Raw genomic sequence first — 19,729 nt, 5'->3', positions numbered from 1 at the left:
TTTGTTTTTGTATCCATTTTTTTTATTAAACTCTGCAGAAATTAAAGACAGTACAGAGCTGTGAGACTTCAGGCAGTCTCCTCCTTGATGAGGCGGTCCTTCTTGAGGGGTCCCTGCAGACAAAAGACAAACGCGTTTGGTTTATTGAAGTTGTCTTCAGCAAACAGTGTGTGTACTTCTACAGTTTGAAACGGTGCGTGTTTCCAGAGAGTGAACAGGGAGCGAGCACAAAAGGGGGCGCTACTCCCCTGCCTCACGGGAAGCTCAATCTGGCACTGGAATGGAACCCGAGTTCACATTGATGGCTGAACAAGGTTACGAACAGTGCACGTGGAGGACCAATAAGGAAAAAAATATAAAGACATCTCACCATGAAGGCCTTCTTCTCCTCCACAGTCTGGAAGCGACCGTGACCGAACTTGGAGGTGGTGTCGATGAACTTCAAGTCGATCTTCTCCAAAGCGCGACGGTTTGTCTGGACCAGCAGAGACTACGAAAAAGAAGAAGAAAAAAAAAACACTGATGTCAGTAATCGTACAAGAAAGTCGTTTCCATATAATATTTAAGCTTCAGTCCAACAACGACTGGTGTTTATATGATGGTATCCTGACCTTGCGGAGGGTGAGAACTCTCTTCTTGGTTCCAATCACACATCCTTTGACCATGACAAAGTCATTGGTGACTTCTCCATAGTGGACAAATCCACCCTAGTGAAAGGAAATCAAAACAAATACATCAGTGACATGTTTTGGGGGACTTAACGGCGTTAGCGTGAGCATGCGAGTGCTGACCAGAGGGTTGATGCTCTTGTTGGACAGGTCATAGTCTGTGGAGGCGTTGTTCTTCACCAGCTTGCCGTCCTTCTGGTGGTAGCCCTGACCGATCTTGTAGATCTTAAAAAAAAAAAAAAAAAAAAAAAACGTCACCCGAGTGTTGCAATGACATTTGAAATGAGCAGCTTGAGGCCGGCGTACCTTCTTGTTGATCTCGGTCCGATGGTGGTAACCCTTCTGACCGGCGCGGGCCACAGAGAAGGCCACGCGAGCAGGATGCCAGGCACCGATGCAGGCCACCTTGCGCAGACCGCGATGGGTCTTGCGAGGCAGCTTCTTGGTGTGCCAACGGCTGGTCACACCTGGACACAGACAAAAGTAACATTAATAAAAACAAGTTTTGGTGCCACACAGAGCACTTAGCACCAAGCGACAGAGCCGTTTGACAGAAGGGTGCAGCTTCAAGTGGTCTGTGGGACGAAACATGCCGAATTTCAAAAACTGGTAATACCGAATGAACACCTTTGAACACTTCAGACCCTTTTAATATCACTCATTTGTCCCATGACATCAAATTGTCTCAACAATTTAGATTGGTGGTTCAACCAAAGCATGTAATGAATTTAAAATAAATTAATCCTAGAGATTTTTTTTCCAACTTTAAAGCCCTGGAAAAATGATTTTATCTGGCTAAAGTGAGGTATTGAGCCAAGTGTGGCTGGCACCTTTGTATCCGTGTCCCTTGGTGACCCCGATGACGTCGATCATCTCGTCCTGGGTGAAGACGTTGGCAACGGGGACGGCCTGCTCCAGCTTCTCGCGGGCCCAGTCCACCTTCTCGGCGATGGAGCCGCCGTTGAGCTGCACCTCCATCAGGTGTGACTTCTTCTGCTTCAGGGGCAGCAGACGCATCTGGCGACAAACAAATTGGAGGCTCGTCAGCGAGGGAGTACGCGTGTGGAGGGAAGCGCGCGCGGCGGTCGCTTGTGGGAGGCGGAGTCTCAGAAGGAAGGCAGCTGGAAGGTATCCTCACTGGAATCATCAGGCGCCACGCCTGACGCAGGAGTTCCATTGTCTCGTCACCGACGGCACAGACGCTAGCCTACTTGCCAACACTTGGTCGCATTTTATGCGCATTAAGGAAAGAGTTCCATTTGATCGGTAACGGTGCTCTTAACTCAAATCACCATCCACTTTAGTGGCACGGATAGCAAAATAAGTGTTTTTTGAGGGGGATAAAGAAAATGTGCCGAACTGCATCATCATGTCTAAATGTGTTCCTGCACCATTTGTGTTCGGATACTTGATCAGATTTCACATTTTCAAATTGACTCCCGCCCCCCTTTTTTTATGACCAACAATGAATTCAAACTATCTATTCCCAAGCTTGTTGGCAAGTAAGGCGGTGTCCGTAAAAGCAAGCAGTTGAGCCCCCCCCCCTAAGACCCGTTTCTCAACTCACCTGTGTGTGCGCAATGATGCGAATGACCTGGCAGTACTTCTTCATGGAGGCAAAGTCCTTCTCCAGCTGCTTCTTGCCCTCCTCATCCTGCCACTTCTTGCTGTACTTGGTGAAGGCCTTCTTCTTGGATTTGTACCTACGAGTGGTCACAACAAGGTTGGCAACAGGCCCTTCATGACCACGGAGGGTCAGCGGAAGAACACAGCGCCAGACTGGTCGCCCTGATCGAAGAGGGGGCGGCACCAGCCAATGAGGGGATTTCGGCTCGTGGCACGGTTTCTAAGCAGAACTTTCCACCGGCCAGAGGAGCCCGGAGCTCATCAGGGCGCGGGGCACCTGAGCGGAGCTGCCACCAGGGGCCACCGTAACTGTTAGTCGCTCAGGGAAAAGAAAAGATCTCCACTGGCCTACTAACGTCTGCTTTGAACATTCTGGGGCAGTGCTTCTCAACTGGTGGGTACCGAATAAAAGTGAATTAAAAACAGGCACCTTAATGACAACTATGATTTGAGGTTCAGAACGACGTGAAGCTGACGACCACGCTCAGTGTCCGACTACCTACTAAGTGCAGTGCGAACCATTTTAAAATTTTATAGCACTGATGTCTTTGGATACATGGATTTACTGTAATTATGATTTTGTCCGATTTGGTTCACATACATGAGCTATAGCATAATTTTACTCAAAATTTGGCTTCAGTATAGTTTCAAGAAAGTCAAAGGAGCAAGTGCCTATAAAAAGCATATTTTTAATACCGATAGAAAAGGGTAATGGCTATATATAATGACGGCATTAGTGGTTGACGGTGTAGATTTCAACTACAATCTGTACTAATTGAAAAAAAAAAGGCTGAAATAGTAATGACAGTTCAAGGGTGATACCAGTTGAGAACCACTGCTCTTAAATCGCGGCATGGCACCTCACCAGTTCTTGTAGAACCGCCTCTTGCACTCGTCGCTCATGTGCTCAGCAAAAACTGTCTTGAAGGCGCGCAGGCCGCGGGGGGTGCTCACATAACCCACCACGCCGACCACAATCATGGGGGGAGTCTCCACGATGGTGACTGCCTCCACCACCTCCTTCTTGTTCACCTCTGTACAGAAATGCACACAAGTTGACTTTCATGCAATTAGACAATCAATCAGTCAGTCAGTCAGTAAGTAAGTCTGCTCAGTACTCGACGATCAGCAAGGGAGTTTAAGCCCATTCTGTCCGCCCGTCGAGGGTCTCATCATAGACAAAATACAAAAAATAAAAATAAAACATTCTGTTGGATATGACAACTCACTTGATCCAGGCCTGTCTACTTCGCGGACGATGTGAGTCATGCCGGCCTTGTAACCCAGGAAGGCGGTCAGGTGGACCGGCTTGCTCGGGTCGTCCTTGGGGAAGCTCTTGGCCTTACCCCGGTGACGGCGACTCCTCTTGCGAGGCAAGAAGCCCAGAGAGCCGTGGCGCGGAGCCGAAAACTTACGGTGGGACTACGAAAGACCAAACACATGTGTCCATTCATTTTCACAGCGTCCGTCGTAAGCATTGGCGGCTAACAGGGTATCAGTCGACCACGTTGTTAGCTTGCTAAAATGCAACTACACCGAGTTGTCTAAATTAAGACATCAGAGTACAAGTACTTCCATAGGAATGCGTATTGGGAAATAGTCATGTTAACCTATTCAATAAGACAACATGGAGAACAAGCAGCCATTTTAGGCCACGATAAGTTGCGCAAGCCTTTTCAAAATCAATATTCGAGATAGGCCAGAAAATCCATCCGAATATGATAGTTAAACCCTCATAAAAATTACGTGAAACTCTGTAAGTGCACTAAAGCTCCAGATGGTAAAGATGTGTGACGGATTGTCAGTACTAGATGTAGGCATTCTGACGAACTCACTCACCATTTTGTCTCCGATCCAACTGAAAGAGGCCTTGCTTAGCGCGGACCGATGGTTATAAGGTGGCGCAACTATCGCGAGACACAATGAGACCTTTGCGTCACAAGTCCCGCCTTCGAGGCGTATTGACACATAAAGGCCAGCATGAGTCGCTGTTTTAGCTTCACGGCTTCAATTGAGGTCAGAACACTGAACTCGTCCCACTGCTTAATTGGTTGGTGCTACAACCCATCCTCCGATATTTTCTGACAAACGCACCTATTTGCCATTTGGGCTCAGGGGCCATCTTGTCACCTTGTTGTTGTGAGTACATTGAGAGCTTCATCTCTACAAATGGAGGTTCTTTGTCACCAAATAAACTCAAGTTAAAGAGCTTCATTTCGACCAAAGTAAAGGATTCACACCAAGGAATTTTGTTGAAGTGAGTTGAGGAGCTTAATTTATTTTAAAATAGTGCTTTGTCACCAATGAATTACATTGAGTTGAGCTTTAGACAAAAGTAGTGCTTTGTCACCATCTTGTCCTCACTTGGTCCCTATCCTCGTGAAAAGCGTGACAACACAATGTGCATAATCTCATTAATAAAATGAAACTCAAAACTGCCATCATGATACCATTTAATGTATTGGAAGAAAATGAAAGATTCCGCCTTAAGGCAAGATAATTATACTTTAAAACAGTGTTGTAAGAAATTCTTCACATCTGGTCTGGAAAATTCCAAGGTTTTGACAGACATTGTTTGCAAATTGCGCAAAAGTCCATTTTCTTTTTTTGTTTGGATTCTGTCATGTCCTATGGCTTTGCTCCAACTGTAAGAACGGAAGAGAAGCCAGCAGCTTAGTGAGTTAAAATGTGGTCATTTGTGTTTGAGGGCATTCATAAAAACTATAAGTGCTACATGAGCCCAATGGTGCATTGAAAATGTCAAGTCCAAAATGTTTCCCTGGATACAGGCCAGGAAGCTTACACGGAGCCCCTCACTGAAGGAATGAATGACTGAATCGATGAATGATTCGATGTCCATGCATCTTCAGCAGCTTGGTCATGCTTCTTTGCTCATGCAATTTTTCGTCATGGATTTCACATGTGGCATTGCGTCACAAATGCAGCTTCTTGACCGTTGTCGATATAGTACATCAAACAACTACTTGTCCATAAATGTAAAATAGGATCCTATAATCAGTAGAATGTGGTTTGGAACTCACACCAACCGTGAACCCCAGTAGGACACATGTAAAATTGAATTGTGTTAAAAAAAAAAGCGCCATCTCAGTTTGAACATTAACTTCATCCAAATGGCGAATGTAAAAAAACAAAAACAAAAAGATTCCCCGAGATATTCCAGTCGTCCCTTTAGGACGCCACAGGCTCGCGATCCCGGTTGACTTTCTGGAAGAACGCCTTTCCGAACTCATAAGTGCTGATCATGACAGCACAGGCTGGCGCCACTTTGATCACTCTGGGCATGAAACCTGAAAACAAAAACACGTTCATTTCACTTTGGAATCAACTTGGCAATGACATGGATTTTTATTATAATTAATAGATTATTTCATGGCCACATCTGCCACCCAAGCCCTTCTTTGAAATAATGATGTGAATGTGAGCGAGATGGTGGCACGTACCTGCAAAGAGCCCCCGGTAGCCCACCTCACTCCAAATGTCCCTCATGATGCGCCATGTGGACACAGTTTTCTTCATCGGGGCTAGGAGGACCAGTGACAGCAATGACATGATTGCAATCATGTGGTTAAGCATCAATTCCCAGCGGCAGTCTACGCACCTCCGAGCGCATCCATCTCTCCCAGCTGGATCTGTCTGCGAGTCTTCACCACGTCAAAGGGTAGTGTCAAGATGGCCGCGATCTGACATTTGGGACGCAGAAATGCATTTGGATATCACTGACAGCGCAGCCACTGCCACAGTGGTTGCTCTTGCCCTTGTCGAACTCGGCCCAAGTTGAGCGTCAATCTTTTTTTCAATAGATTCGGAATGGAAGGTGAGTATGTGTTCGTATACGCACTGTTCCCGAGGCGGCGCCTGCGGTGAAGCTGATGGCGAAGTTGGCCTGGGGGATTTGGGATCGTTGACAGAGGCGGGCTTTCACCAGCTCGTAGTTGAACCAGTAAATTGCTGCGCATCCACAAACAAAGAGGAGAAATTGGCCAGAGCGCACGCACGCCAAAGCGTAGGCAAAGTCTTCAGACTAACTTGACAGCCGCTACGACACTTGTCATAAAACCTGACCTCCCTCGTCTCAAACTTGTCCAAAGGAAGAGACATTATGATCCTATCAGACCTGACGAGTCAGCTATTTGGACAGGAACAGACAACGAAGCGGTTCTCACCCGAGAAGGGAACATCTCTGAGCACGGTGGGTCCCCAGCCACGCCACAGCGACATCAGGCCACCCTGGGCCACGGCGCTGCGGATGCATACGCGCAGTTCGCCGTACGTCAGGTGGCGGGACTGCATCTTGGTCCTGATCAACTCCAGTGGACTGATGACCGTCACGGCACCCACTGCAATGGTTGTTTGTTTGTTTGTTAGCATAAGCTAATTGGAGGCAAAGCTATGTAGTTTTAACTATGGCCATTTTTATTGATCTATTTTTGTTTTTTGTTTTTTTTTTGGGGGGGGGGTATAAGCCAATCTGTATAGACTTTTATCAACAGCGGGTGTGTCTTGTCTGGTACGCAACTCCCATTCATGGGAATGGTAATCACAAAGACTTGGGAGTCCATTTATACAGTACAAAATGGCTGCTTATGCTGTCAACACACTGGACTTAAGTAATGACGAAAAGTCGTGTTCCACCTCATTATTTTCATGCGTGTTTTCGTAGGCTTACATCTGGCGAGGCCTCCTGCCAGGAGTGGGATGTGGTTGCCGTGGAAACCCAGGCCGAAACGCAGGAAGTCCCGCAGCTGGTCGTAGCAGGTGAAGTAGATGACGGTGGCGGGCACGGCCATGACGCTAAACACAACGCACAACCGTTTAGACCACGGAGGTCGTTGCGCTGCCAAGTCTGCGGGGCGAGTTACTGACAGCGTGGGTGGGAGTCCGCTCCACAGAGACTTGAGTCCTTCATGGCGAGAGATTTTCACAAAAGCATCCTGCCACGCAAGCAGACAAACCAAAGAGGTGACTCACAAACTGACTTGAATTTTGTGTCGTGGAGTGAAATATTTTTTTTTTTGGACCCCAGAACCTCTATTAGCTGAAAACCCCAGCCTATGACTGTTTTTGTGCTCAGGTCAGAGCAATACAAGTTGTAATTTGGCACCATCGGGGAGGAATCTTGGGAGGTTTCGGTTAGGTTTAACTATTTTTTGGGGAGTGATTTTTTTCCCTGTGAGTTTGCGGCATTCGTATTTGCTATGAACTCACCAAGGTGCCGCTGAAATGTGATTGCGGCTTGTACCAGCTGGTGCAGTTGCTTCCATTCTGACACACGTAGATGTGATCCATCAAGCCGTTACAATACAGGAAGCACCTATCTGGGTGAAACGGAGAGAAAAAAAAAAAAAAAAACAGTAAACGTTACGACACAGGACACCTTTGACCCGGGCCTTGCCAGGATGTCGGATAAAAACAGCCCGAAGCACATCAATTATTAGTGAACACTTTTCACATTCCAGACGTGATCGTGATAAGGCAACGACGACACAGGACACAAATATGCCAACGTAGGCGGTGCGTTTAAAGACGTGTTATGAAGGGATGACAGGCCACACCCAGAAGAAAAGAGTACAAGAATGAAGTCTTAGCTATGAGAAGGAAGGCGAATTGTCACAAGAATTAGGTCAGACTATTAGCGGACATACATTTTTTTCTCCAGAAATATAAAAATGCAAACACTCACAGAATGCCAATTAAGTCATAACTTGAGGCAATTTGTGTGAAGTCAATTTGATAGTTGCCGCTTTTAAAAGAATAAAGAATAAGAATTGCAAGAAAACGTGTGCTATATCACTAGCGCAAAGTCACACTATTACTAGGAGAAAAAAAAAGTCTTTGTTTTTCAAGTGGCGGTCATGAGAACAAAGTACAAGGATGATCCCAGTCAATGAATTACAAAAAGAGATTTGGACTGTTGCAAAAATGAAGTGGGAACTTACAAGAAGGAATTTTGTATATACAAGGCGATAAAATAATACTTGAGAATTATGATATGTGAATAGAGTGCTCAGCCAAAGAAAACCTTTTTCAAGAATGAAACAACAATTCTTGACGACTAAAACTGGCCAAGAATAAGATGGCAATTGTTTCAGAATATTGCTCTAAAATTTGATTTTTATTTTTAGAACGAAGTCATTTTAAAATGTTATATTTGTAAGACTGCTTGTATTTGCAAGAATAAAGTTGGACGGTTTCAAAGACAAAAAAAAAAGCTATTTTTTTCCAAGAGAAAACATTTTGAAGGAATTTATTTTGTAAGGAAAAAAAATGAACTTTCTAATTCAAAACAGAATGAGAACAGTTATAATCATATGTGGGGGGCGGAAACTTAGAAACCAGTTGTGACATTCACACTTGAGTCCTTTTACTTTATTTGACCTCGATGACATTTTTCACCTAACTTTAAAACTTATCTGCTTTTCATTTCATTCTTTGTCTTCTCACTGTGGCCCCTCACACTTCCTCGTACACACATGCAGAACAACACGCTGAAGTTTAAGAGGCTGCGTGCGTGCAGCGGCCGAAGGTGCGCTACTCACACTTGGAGGGGTGAGTGACACCAGCCCAGGAAGCGGCATCATTTGTTACAGCTTTGGAAAGAAAGCAAAGGCAAAAGGAGCGTCTGGATGTTAAAACAGGACAAACAAACGGCATCCACCAAATCGACATCCGCAGGCGGTGACGAGAAGCGGCTACCTTGATGGAGGGGACTCTGCTGGGCCTGCAGCCTGATCTTCACCACATCCAGAGGCGTGACTGCAAAACAGTTCAAAGACTGAGCGACAACACTCGAATGGTCGTCGCTCACACAAATTCCGGCAGTGGTACCTTGACTTACGAGTTTTATTCATTCCGGGACCTAGCGCCGAACTCAATTTACGTTATCCCCTCACGTATTAGATGCGGCTTGATCGAGACACGGGATTTTGGGGATGTTAGACCTGTCCTCAATTTTTCACTGAAAAACTCTCACAATCACTATTGAGCATTGTATTGAAAGTAATCATTTGGCACAATCGTGGTACCAAGGAACTTTATTGAAATGAGTTGGGGCGCTTTGCTTGTGTTTCAGAATTGCACCAATGAATATACTCCTTAAAATGTAACATGGCTTCATGATTGTGTACATTCTAAAGCGTGGTGTTGATGCTTTATGATCCTCTCCATTTGAAATGCTTTGCAGCCATCTTGTGGTATCCGTCGGCAATTGCAAAGTTTTTGGTGACGTGATGACGTCAGTTACCGGTACATGTAAATTTTCGATACCTGCGGCAGGGATTGATTCGCGGAGAGAGGAACACTATATTCTAATTCTAATTCAATTTCCCTCATCGAAATGCTATGACAGTGGGTTGGCTGATTTGTTCGTGTTAATTGTGGCTAACAGCCTGCTAACTTGTAAGTGTTGTCATTTTGTATTTCTGCGTTCGACTGTTTGTCCCGTTCAATAAACACAAGTGAGGGCATGAAAGTATTTTAACTCCTCCCCTTTTTTCTCTCCCACTTCCCTCAAGCACAGCATATCTGAAGCTTGCTCGCAACTCAAATTCTGCCTGATAATAGAAAGCACAAAATAGATCAAGAAATATCTTGTAGTTAAAAAAAACAAAAAAACAACAACAAAAATGAATAAAAAACTGGGTGTCGGGTCACTTGTAAGTCAAGGTATGACTGTGCATATTTTTTTTTTCTCTTTCGCAAAATCTCTCACCAAAAACAGACGTGAGGAGGGCTCCAGTGCCAGAGGCCAGCATCTGCTGCACTGGAGAGATGGCCGACGTACTACCGGCGGCCCGCTCCGCCATCGTGCCCACCTGTCGCCCCAAACACAGAACATTGAACGCCACAGAGGCGTTTACTAACCGCCCGCCCTCCGTCAAGCACAAGCTCAAACGACTGCTAGTTAGGCTTTTGAAGCGTTGCAGTCGCTGTGTTGGTTGGAGCTCGCCGAACCAGTGGTTCTCAAACGGTGTTCCCTGAACCAACAGGGGTCCGCATAGCCACATAGGAGAACTTGCCCACCAATTTAAAAAAAAAAAAAAAAAAAAAAAACCCAAACATAATAAACCAATACACCATCCCTACCTTACTTTTCAGCCAAGTGATGTAAAAGCTCTGATACGACTGTGAGGTACAGAAATAAGGCATCAAAGTCCAATGTTGTTCATTCTATAAATCTGACCGTGCTGCAAGAATAAAGTGTTGCTTTTAGTTTTTAACAAAGGGGATATTACAGGAAGAAAGTTCAGTTCTTTTCTTGTTTTATTATTAAATTTTATGGGGGGGAGTAAATATGAGGATAAAGTTACATTTGTAATCATTATTTGTATTTATTATCTTGTTAAAAATATGACTTTTCCCTGTTTAAACTTTGACTTAACACTCACAATATCAATCAAAAAATCTAAATGTGTACCAAATATGGTGTTTTTCCCCCCTTATTTTTGTGTAGGTTCTCAGATCATAAGAAGATAAGAAAACCTTTATTTGTCTCACAATGGAGACATTTGCAATTTACAGCTGCAAGATTTTGAAAGAAATAAAGTAGAAAAACAAAGTATTTGCATGCACAAAAATAAATTTACAAGTGAACTGTACACAGTACAGAATGAAATCTAAAATATAAGACATAACGATTATCCACAAAGATCTTGTTTGTGAATTTTTGGGGTGTTTTTCGTTTACTTTGAAAATTTCAAAAATGTCGGCAGCAATTATGCTCTTCAACCGATTACATGGTAGTTACGTTTAATGGCCTTTAGGATCATGAGGGGAGTCCCTGTTTGAGAACCGCTAATTTTTTTTCTGTTTCCGTGGCAACACAAACAAAGATAAAAGATAGAAGCTAAAAAAACAAAAACAAAAAACTGTCATTTGTTTCATTGTTTCGACATGTTATTAGTGCAACACAAAGTGAGTCAGGGACAACCCAAAAGCGCAGTAGCTAAGGCGCAGTCGCTTACTGGGCCTCTGCCGATAGCTTATCAAAGCTGTGCATAAGCCCAAAGTTGTTATGCAGCCGCAGGCAGTCTGGCAAAGAGCGCACCATTTAACCAAAACGTCACACTAGGGCTGGGTGATTAATCAAATCTATTGATGAGTTTGAATTCATTCGTCAGTGTGGCATTTTTTTGTTTTCATGGTTACTATAGTACAAAGCAAATCAGTGTTACCACCTTAGGTAGCTGCTTTTCTGACCCATTTGATAACAACCCCCCCCCCCCAAAAAAAAGTAGCAGCTAGTGAGTTTAATTCTCGCTAACAAACAAAGACCAAGTGTAGAATCACTGACACATATAGTTTTGTGTGCGACATGAAAGGAGCCCAGTGGGAGGCAATCACCGAAATATTTGCCTTACACGTCTTCAGACATGCCTTCCCGTTTTGCACAAGCAGTCACACGTGAGAAATTTCTGAGGCATAGTAGTGTAAGAGAGGAAGCAATCAAAACAGATGGATCAGGCATCCTCTGCCTTTTCACTGCTCATTTCATGCTTGGTATTAGAGACCATTTTTGTCCAAGAAGAACTTCTTTTCACATTCGTTGTAAAATAAAATATTCTTTTCATTTTGTATGTATACGACAAGGGACCTAGCTCTGCCATTACTCGAGACCCCATTTTTGTGTGATCATGTCACACCAAGTCTGTTTGAGCTCCTCTCGGGAAAATGTGCCCTGGCTGCTTAAAAGAGGGTTAACATAATTAACTCATTAACTTTAGGGTTAGTCAGCTTGAGACATCATACATTTTATTGTGGTGTGTCTCTTTTATAATTTGGTCCACACTTATGCAAAGTGTGAGGCTTCAAGGTCTCAGCTTCATTTCCTTTCCGTAAAAACTGACACTGTTGTTCTGATTTTGAAACAAGCGGTCACTTTTGCCCGCTTTTAGAAGTATTTAAAATGTCATACCTTCTTTAATTAAAACATTCACAACATTTAGATGCAATTTCTTCGATTTTTCAAGCTCTTTTCGGTGACGTTGGTATTGCTGTAAAAAAAATGAAGAATTGCCAAGCCTTTCTTCACACATTAATAATTATTGTTTAACCAAGCATGTGCTTAAGGACGATGAAAATATGTGCAAATAAGTAAATACCTTTCTTGCAAAACGGGTTAACATTATTCACTCATGACGACAGAATGCACCACGTCTCAAATTAAACCTCAAGTCAGCAGGGGCGCCATTTACATCAAATTTAAATTTTAAAGAGAAAAATTGACTAGAATCAACTCCATAAAAGATAGAATCTACTTTATAAAAGAAAGACCATGGCGCCCAACAAGGGCGTTATGATGAGGTTGCAAAGTGAAAAGTGTATTTCTTTTCATCGTGCTCACACGACGAGCTCATTGTCATATAACAAACATGAAAATTTATTTTTTTTTAAAAAACGTTTTTTTCTACAGTGGCGAGGTGTTATGACATATTTAAATAATCGCAAGTAACCGAATATTCTGACTTGAACACCATTTGAAGCTAGCATGTAAGCTAGCAAAGCTGTCGAGCGTCGTAAGCTAGCCAGCTAGCATGCACTCTCTTCTACTCACCTTGAAGTTTTACTTGAACTGGAACTTTACGCCTCTTCGCCAAATACCTTCACCCATGTTACTTGAAATTCAATATTTTTTTTCCCAAAGCAGCGGTCCGCATCGCTGTTGTCAACTGCCCTTGTTCATTGTGTTTGAGTTTGTCGAGGGGGGATTCATCAATGCAGTGAAGATGAAACTCGGCAGATCTGTAAAGCGTTGTGCGTGGGCTGTCATTGTTGTATTACGTGACGAGGTCGATCCTCATCATATACATATCAGCGCTAAAATTGCCATAATCTCCGCGTTGCTCTGTCGCCCTCGAATGGACGGATGAGGCACTGCAAGCTATAGCACGTAAACAAGTCCACCAAAAAGGTGAGGTTTCAAATCGAGAGCCCCCCCCCCCCCACAAAAACAAAAAATAAAATAAAATAAAATGCTGGACCTTTGAAGTGGGAAAGTTTGAAGCATTGGGATTTCCACAGTGTGACTGGAAGAGTTAGACAAATTTACAAATAAAAAGGGTCATGCGCGGACATTGTTAATAATTGGCCGAAGTCATTTTTTTCAGAAAACAAGTAAAACGGAACCACATTCTGATGATATTATTAATAATTTGATTTTAATGGTAGAATTGAATCTCTAACAAACTGGATTCACCCCCACTCATCCATTTTTAATATGCTTATATTTATATTTATTTACTTTTTGTCTTCTACTTTCATCATTTTGCTGCTGTAAATTGGGAATTTCTCCATTGTGAGACAAATAACTTTTCTTATCTTATCTTATCTGATCTTATCTTATCAGGATGTAGCCAATTTTAGCAGAGCCAATGGCCATTGGAGATGTTAAGGGCAAAAAATATATGTATTTTTTTGTGGTCAAAATATGACTTATGCTATTACTTTAAGACATTGGGTAACAAACACAACGAGTTGTATATGTATGTCTGTTTTGCTCCCCTGTATTAAAAAAGAATGTCCATTAGCCTTTACGATTAGTGATTACCGTTAAACATCTTTTATGTTAGGCCATCAGCGGAGCGTTGGAGCGTTTGGTGGTGCATGTTTATTTTAAAAAGGAAACTACAACACTGTATTTCAATGACCTACTTATGTATTTGTATGTCGTCTTCAATGTAGTGTCTTGCAACGTGGTTATATTGTAAGCATATAGACATAACACAAACAAATATACTCAAATCAAGCCGCGTTTTTTCAGTAGGATTTATTTCTTAATTTTCCTGAATATAGCCCGTTTTTAACTAATGTCACGCAGTTCAAACATAAGAAAAACATGATTTAAGAAAAATTTATTTAGGTTGTATAGTTATTTTAATCCTTTTTTTTTTTAACAGAATAATAATTTTGACCATACACAAGCAAGCCCCCCCAAAAAAAACTGTACTTAAAAGAGAAGTTAAAATTAGCCTGATACATTTGAAATACAGTGTACTCCTGTTTCATGACATAAGAAAAAAGGAAGTGATATGGGCACGTCCAGGCTGTGCTTTTACAGTAAATGGGCGTGTTCAAAGCAGCCCTTTGTACAGCAGGAGGCACGACTTTGTACACTGCTCCACTTACAAACAATTCACAGGCCACAGTCAAGGTAAGAGCTGCGTTGATCTGATTCTATTTTTTAAAATGATAATTACAAGGCCTAATAGATGCCACAGGATTAATTTGTACGTCATCTAATATCGTCCATTAATGTTGATCTGATGAATGGCTGTGATAATAAAACACAATTTCAGATGCCGAGCCTGGCTGCGTTCTGCTGGGCCATACTGGTTCTGGTTGAGGGTCCACTTGGTGGGACGTGTCAATCAGATCACCGACGCACCAGCAGCTTCCAGTGTGGCCCCTCTGACCAAGTGAGAGGACATGATAGTAACATTACCCTACAAAGCAAAACCACCAGAAACCAAATGTATTGCAAGGCTGTATTTCACTTTTGTGATGTTGAAGTAACCTACAAAGTTTCTTCATGTTGCAATAACCTACAATGGACATGCTGACACTGCAAAAAATGGAAACTGAAAGTTGAAGTCAAACTTCAGATGAGGGTATACTTCTAATAGTACTGCATATTTTTTTAATAGTCCTTTAATGGGGTTTGACTTTCTTGTGATGTTTGAAAGTTTTATTCTTTATAACACTTTACACTTGCAAGAGGCGTTTTAAGACTATAACTGGAGAGATAAAGCAGAATATAGCTTGGGTCGCCAAAATTTGCACCTTGACCCCTTCTTCACTTCAACATTGTTTGTTGGCAGGCCAGAAGATGGTGTCAAATATTTCAGTGACTTTGACCTGAGCACGAAAACAATAACTAGTTCTTCAGCGAATCACAGAATATCAGTTCCCCCAAAAAATCCGTATTTGTGAAGGCAAAAACTGGGACTTCACTGTAGTGCGACACAGATATACAGTATCATGATGAATTCTAATACACCCACTACAGTGCATGACATTGATGCTACACATGGAATTAATGAAATGTAGAGTCACATTCTAAACAATATGAGTGATCATGGAATTTTCCGACAGGGACTGGCTTGCGCTAACGGGATGCGTTGTTGTCAAGAGGGTCACCTCTGCAGTGCCGACAGCATGTGGTGCTTCAAGCCAGGTTTTGTTTTGTATATTCTTTATTTGTAACACACAACATTTGTGGAAAGTTGACTAAATCTTGACATATGTTGTATCTTGCACTTAATTTTGATATATGCAGAGTCGGTGGTGTTGTGCGGCGACAAGGTGTCCGAGTGCCCCAACGGCAGCACTTGTTGCGAGACCCCGCAGGGCACCTGGGGGTGTTGCCCTCTGCCAAAGGTATAATCAGCCTACCGTATACATATCGGTGATGTTACAATTGATTTACCTCTCTGTGTCGGACAGAACTTGTGGGAGGCTGCCATGTCCATAGTGTGTGTTCACGTAGCCGCTGCTGATATGCGCATTGAAATAAACAGATGTGTGGCGGCGTCAGACAATTGGGAAGGCGAAACTTTGAGCATGGGGGAAAAAAAAAAACAAAAAAAACAAAAGTAGTGCTAGCTTGTGCTAGCGACAAAAGCTTTTGATACAAAAAGGTGTGTGGAAACTGAGTCTCGAGTATAAAATGTTGAAACTCTAGTTGTGGCTACTGATGTCTAGCAGGCATGTGTGCAGCCTCTGGTAAATTGGAAGCTGCAAAATTGTCTTGACAGTCTGGTGGTTCCACCAACAACTGCTTTCAACAGCTTAAAGAGGGTCGGGTGTTAAACTGCAAACTGCGGTTGCCGTTGACTCCATTCTGGTTTGACATCGGAAGCCAGAAAATTCCACGGAGGACTTCCACTTCCCATTTTGCATCGATACCTCGCGCACAAGGACAACGAGATAGTAAAAACGTGATAGCGCTAAACACAAAAGTGAATGGCTAGTGAGTGATTCGCCTTTGAACTTCAAACTGCGGTTCGTCGCTGGCGGGGTTCCGCTTCTGAAACATGGTGAAGAAGCTGAGAGTTTTTTCCAGAATTCACAAAAAACGGGTTTAAAAAAAAAAGCAGCTTACCGTACATGACCAGAGCTTGAGGTTGCTAGCTAGGCCCAGCGGAAATTGCTTTTGACACAAACTCTAGTCAAGGCAGCTGATGTTTCTGTTTGGACTCAACTCACTATTTTCAAAGCAGTTTAAAGCAGCTGCAACAACGTGCTGTGCCGTACAAAAAGAACAATTGCTTTCAATGCAGTGTTTGTGCCTTCCTACCATGTCACTCATAGTGAGCTCACTGTACAGTGATAGGGAAGTCACATCGTGTACATATCTGAAAAATGCCGAATTGACAACAAAAGGCCGTCCAAACAGGCCGTGTGCTGCGAAGACAAAGAGCACTGTTGCCCCGGGGGCAGCCTGTGCGACGTCCGACGCTCCGTCTGCGTCTCACCGGAGGACGGCGAGGACATGCCGATGTGGAACAAGCTTCCTGCCAGGAGGAGGGCTGACTGGGAGAACCAACGAGGTCAGTTTTTCGTTCCCCCCAAGGGACTTCCTGATTCAGATGAGCGGTTCTGTCAGCGCGGAGAAACCGTTGACGATGCTCGGGTGTGATAAAAAGCTGAGAGGGGGAAGTGTGTGGATGAAGTGTTGAACTAGTAGCATCACCCACGGTCAGCCATGTTCGCTTATCTTGTGCTGAATAAGGAACTAAATCAGAAATGGGACATGTTTTGTGGTTCTTGCATCAACATATGACCTCTAATCTGATGTATGACTTTGTTGCAGTTTGACCTTAGATGATCTCTTGAAGATCAAAGTCAATAGCCACCCAAAAAAAAAACAGATAAGCAGCTAGTTATCTACTACTGTTCGCATATTTGACCTCGCTGTGACCTTGAGGTTTGACCTTGGCCTTTACACGTTAACCTGCGAAAAGCTCTGACACCAAAGATCCTCTGCGGAGAATATTAAATGTTTTGGCATCATATTCATGTTGATTTGGTCCATATTCGAATGCAGTTGGCCATGTCGAACAAAACAAAAGGATGCATCTCGTCGGGGCGGGCGTGTCGAGACGTGCTGCTAAACGTTACTTGTCTTTCAGGTCTTGCAGGCCAGGAGGGATTGTGCATGGTGGATGGTGGACTTGTTTTTTTTTTTTTTTGCTTTGTTTAGTTTTTTTGGTGGTTTTATTTTTGGACACATGACACATCCCCGTTTAATTCAAACTTTTTTTTGCTATTTTTGCAGCCAATATGGTCCCCTGTGACGACAAATCCTACTGCGAAGATGGCACCACTTGTTGTAAAACCGCCCAAGGGGATTGGTCCTGCTGTCCTCTACCACAGGTAACACGGTGGCTGCAAATTTAACATTGAACATGCTTTTGCCTGATGATTTATTTTGTTTGTTTGTCTTTTTGGATTGTCTTCCCAGGCGGTTTGCTGCAGTGACTTACTACACTGCTGCCCTCAAGGTCACACGTGCAACTTGGTTGCTCAGACTTGCGATCAGGAATGGCGTTCAGTGCCGTGGTTGGAGAAAGAGGCCGCGGGGTCCAGGCAGCAGGAACAGGAAGTGAAATGTGACGACACTCACACGTGTTCTGACAGCTCCACCTGCTGCAAGACCCAAACGGGATCGTGGGGATGCTGCCCCCTGCCTCGGGTGAATATTGTACACCGCTCGCATTGGCCAACCATTAGGTTAAAAACTTACAACCAACAAAGAGCCTTGGACCTTGTCAAGAGTTAGTAAAACCTGTTTCTCAGTTCTTTTCCTCCAAACAAGAAAAAGTCCCTTCCTTTGTCATTGTGTTTGCACCAAGCTCACTTGTCCTGAGCATTTTTTGGGCTAACACTGCTGCTTGTGAAAGCAGAAGCGAGGGTTAGTCTCTACTTAAGTCTCACTACCTCTTTGACAGGCCGTCTGCTGTCCTGACGGCAACCACTGCTGCCCCACGGACTACACGTGCGACGAGCAAGAGTCCAAGTGCGTGAAAGGGCAAGTGGCCATCCCGTGGTACCCTAAACTTCCGGCCAGCATCTCTTCCTTACTCCCGCCGCGGACCACTGTCGCTGCCATGAAGCCGGGATTCGTGCAGTGCGACGACCAGAGCATGTGCAACGACGGGCAGACCTGCTGCAAGATTTCATCCACGGACTGGGGATGCTGTCCTTTTGCTAACGTATGATCATTATCTCTCCAAAGCAGTGTGCCGGCAGAGTTCATAAGGCCCACTTCGGTTCTTTCATTTACATGATCAAGAGTAGAAGAAAATATATTTATTGCATTAAATAATTTATTTAAAAAAAAAGAGTAGTAATAAATATTTTACATACTGTATAATTTAACCTTTTTTATTTGAAAATATGTTGTAGTAAATTCTTAAAAATAAAATAAAGATTCTCATAAAATAAAATGTTACATCGAATTCAAAATTTTTATTGAAAGAATATTTGATTAAATTCTACAAATAGACAATGAATATGAGCCAAATAAAAAATGTTATGTCTTCATTTAAATATAATACTACTTTAAAAAAAACTAACAAAATAATAATGGGAAAATAAAACATTATGGTTTAAAATGTAATTTCTCTGAAATAGTAAAACATAGATTTTTTTTATATGATTTTAGGCGGCATGGTGAAGAACTGGTTCTCATGTCCGCCTCACAGTGCAGAGGTGCAGGGTTCAATTCCAAGCCCTAGCCTGGTTTGTGGCGTTTGCCTGATGTCCCGTGCCTGTGTGGGTTTTCTCTGGGTACTTCAGTTTCCTCCCACATTCATACATTAAAAAAAAAAAAAAAAAAAAAAAAAAGTCAAATACACATTTTTACACGTCAAGGTAAGGTGATTATGATTAAAAACAAACCAATCATTTCATACTTCAACAATTTTACATCTTGCAGTCCGATAAACTCCTTGACCCCAAAGGTTTTCCCAGCCTTGGTTGAAACGCTCATGAAGCAGCACATTTAAAAATCCTTTCTTCTTATCTCACAGGCGGTGTGCTGCAGCGACATGCAGCATTGCTGTCAGGCCGGCAACAGGTGCACCCTTGGCGGCCAGTGCACCTCGAACGGCGACCTTCCCTGGCTCTAGTTGTCTTCCAATGACAACAAAAAACCACCAGCGCGATGTGTTGAACGCTGCTCTTTCTTTGTCTTTGTTCCTCAATACAGTATACGACATACAACACACCAATGTGAAACCTATGTTCATTGAAATATTGGAGTCGATGTTCTAACTGTAGTCTAATCACTAAAGAAGAAATGTGGTTTGAAAGTCCAACTGCCCCACTGTGTCGTTGCAACTCCAACGTACTGTGCAAGATCGCCCCCAAGTGGTTGTGAGGAGTATCAGCATGACAAGGGAATTACACGGGAGTTT

General features: G+C 43.2%; 3 protein-coding genes across 6 annotated transcripts; 1 reads left to right on the top strand and 2 right to left on the bottom strand.

The window, feature by feature from the left end:
- On the bottom strand, window positions 1-4,509 carry rpl3 (ribosomal protein L3). Its single transcript, XM_019889753.1, has 11 exons — window positions 4,442-4,509; window positions 4,134-4,299; window positions 3,524-3,716; window positions 3,160-3,328; window positions 2,236-2,371; window positions 1,499-1,685; window positions 975-1,135; window positions 792-893; window positions 612-707; window positions 371-490; window positions 1-113 (listed from the first exon to the last, which is right to left on the bottom strand). The coding sequence occupies exons 1-11, from the start codon at window positions 4,507-4,509 to the stop codon at window positions 69-71; spliced, it is 1,443 nt and encodes a 480-aa protein (XP_019745312.1). The 3' UTR covers window positions 1-68.
- Window positions 4,510-4,730: 221 nt separating this feature from the next.
- slc25a39 (solute carrier family 25 member 39) lies at window positions 4,731-13,062 on the bottom strand. Of its 4 annotated transcripts, XM_019889831.1 has the most exons (13): window positions 12,865-13,062; window positions 10,398-10,436; window positions 10,024-10,126; window positions 9,009-9,068; window positions 8,852-8,902; window positions 7,521-7,630; window positions 7,179-7,246; window positions 6,982-7,106; window positions 6,479-6,652; window positions 6,154-6,263; window positions 5,914-5,995; window positions 5,756-5,836; window positions 4,731-5,602 (listed from the first exon to the last, which is right to left on the bottom strand). In XM_019889831.1, the coding sequence occupies exons 3-13, from the start codon at window positions 10,115-10,117 to the stop codon at window positions 5,484-5,486; spliced, it is 1,074 nt and encodes a 357-aa protein (XP_019745390.1). In that variant the 5' UTR covers window positions 10,118-10,126; window positions 10,398-10,436; window positions 12,865-13,062; the 3' UTR covers window positions 4,731-5,483. The 4 variants fall into 4 exon arrangements, with proteins under 4 accessions (XP_019745390.1, XP_019745389.1, XP_019745386.1 ...); XM_019889830.1 differs by lacking the exon at window positions 10,398-10,436 and having other exon boundaries at window positions 12,865-13,061; XM_019889827.1 differs by lacking the exon at window positions 12,865-13,062 and having other exon boundaries at window positions 10,398-10,840.
- A 1,293-nt stretch (window positions 13,063-14,355) lies between these two features.
- grna (granulin a) lies at window positions 14,356-19,627 on the top strand. The gene is made up of 9 exons (XM_019889951.1): window positions 14,356-14,460; window positions 14,606-14,725; window positions 15,402-15,483; window positions 15,586-15,686; window positions 16,705-16,858; window positions 17,587-17,684; window positions 17,773-18,003; window positions 18,260-18,523; window positions 19,343-19,627. Exons 1-9 carry the CDS (start codon window positions 14,371-14,373, stop codon window positions 19,439-19,441), a joined length of 1,239 nt encoding a protein of 412 aa, XP_019745510.1. The 5' UTR covers window positions 14,356-14,370; the 3' UTR covers window positions 19,442-19,627.
- Window positions 19,628-19,729: the final 102 nt, after the last annotated feature.

Source organism: Hippocampus comes, unplaced genomic scaffold, assembly GCF_001891065.2.
Source record: "Hippocampus comes isolate QL1 unplaced genomic scaffold, H_comes_QL1_v1.1 scaffold326, whole genome shotgun sequence".
NCBI classification, from domain to species: domain Eukaryota; kingdom Metazoa; phylum Chordata; class Actinopteri; order Syngnathiformes; family Syngnathidae; genus Hippocampus; species Hippocampus comes.
Note: the sequence above shows the minus strand (reverse complement) of the source record. Positions and strands in the feature narration are given on the sequence as shown.

Excerpts from the sequence above, each read along its gene's own strand:
- rpl3 (XM_019889753.1), bottom strand. The coding sequence starts at position 4,509 with ATGAAGCTCTTTAACTTGAGTTTATTTGGTGACAAAGAACCTCCATTT. Across the intron at positions 3,717-4,133 it reads GTTGGATCGGAGACAAAATG|TCCCACCGTAAGTTTTCGGC; the intron begins GTGAGTGAGTTC and ends GGTCTTTCGTAG. Across the intron at positions 114-370 it reads AGGAGAAGAAGGCCTTCATG|GGACCCCTCAAGAAGGACCG; the intron begins GTGAGATGTCTT and ends TTTTGTCTGCAG.
- slc25a39 (XM_019889827.1), bottom strand. The coding sequence starts at position 10,460 with ATGCCTTATTTCTGTACCTCACAGTCGTATCAGAGCTTTTACATCACT. Across the intron at positions 10,127-10,397 it reads TCACTTGGCTGAAAAGTAAG|GTGGGCACGATGGCGGAGCG; the intron begins GTAGGGATGGTG and ends TTGGGGCGACAG. Across the intron at positions 9,069-10,023 it reads CCTCCTCACGTCTGTTTTTG|TCACGCCTCTGGATGTGGTG; the intron begins GTGAGAGATTTT and ends ACTGTTTTGCAG.
- grna (XM_019889951.1), top strand. The coding sequence starts at position 14,371 with ATGGGCGTGTTCAAAGCAGCCCTTTGTACAGCAGGAGGCACGACTTTG. Across the intron at positions 15,484-15,585 it reads CATGTGGTGCTTCAAGCCAG|AGTCGGTGGTGTTGTGCGGC; the intron begins GTTTTGTTTTGT and ends TGATATATGCAG. Across the intron at positions 17,685-17,772 it reads CCTGCTGTCCTCTACCACAG|GCGGTTTGCTGCAGTGACTT; the intron begins GTAACACGGTGG and ends TTGTCTTCCCAG.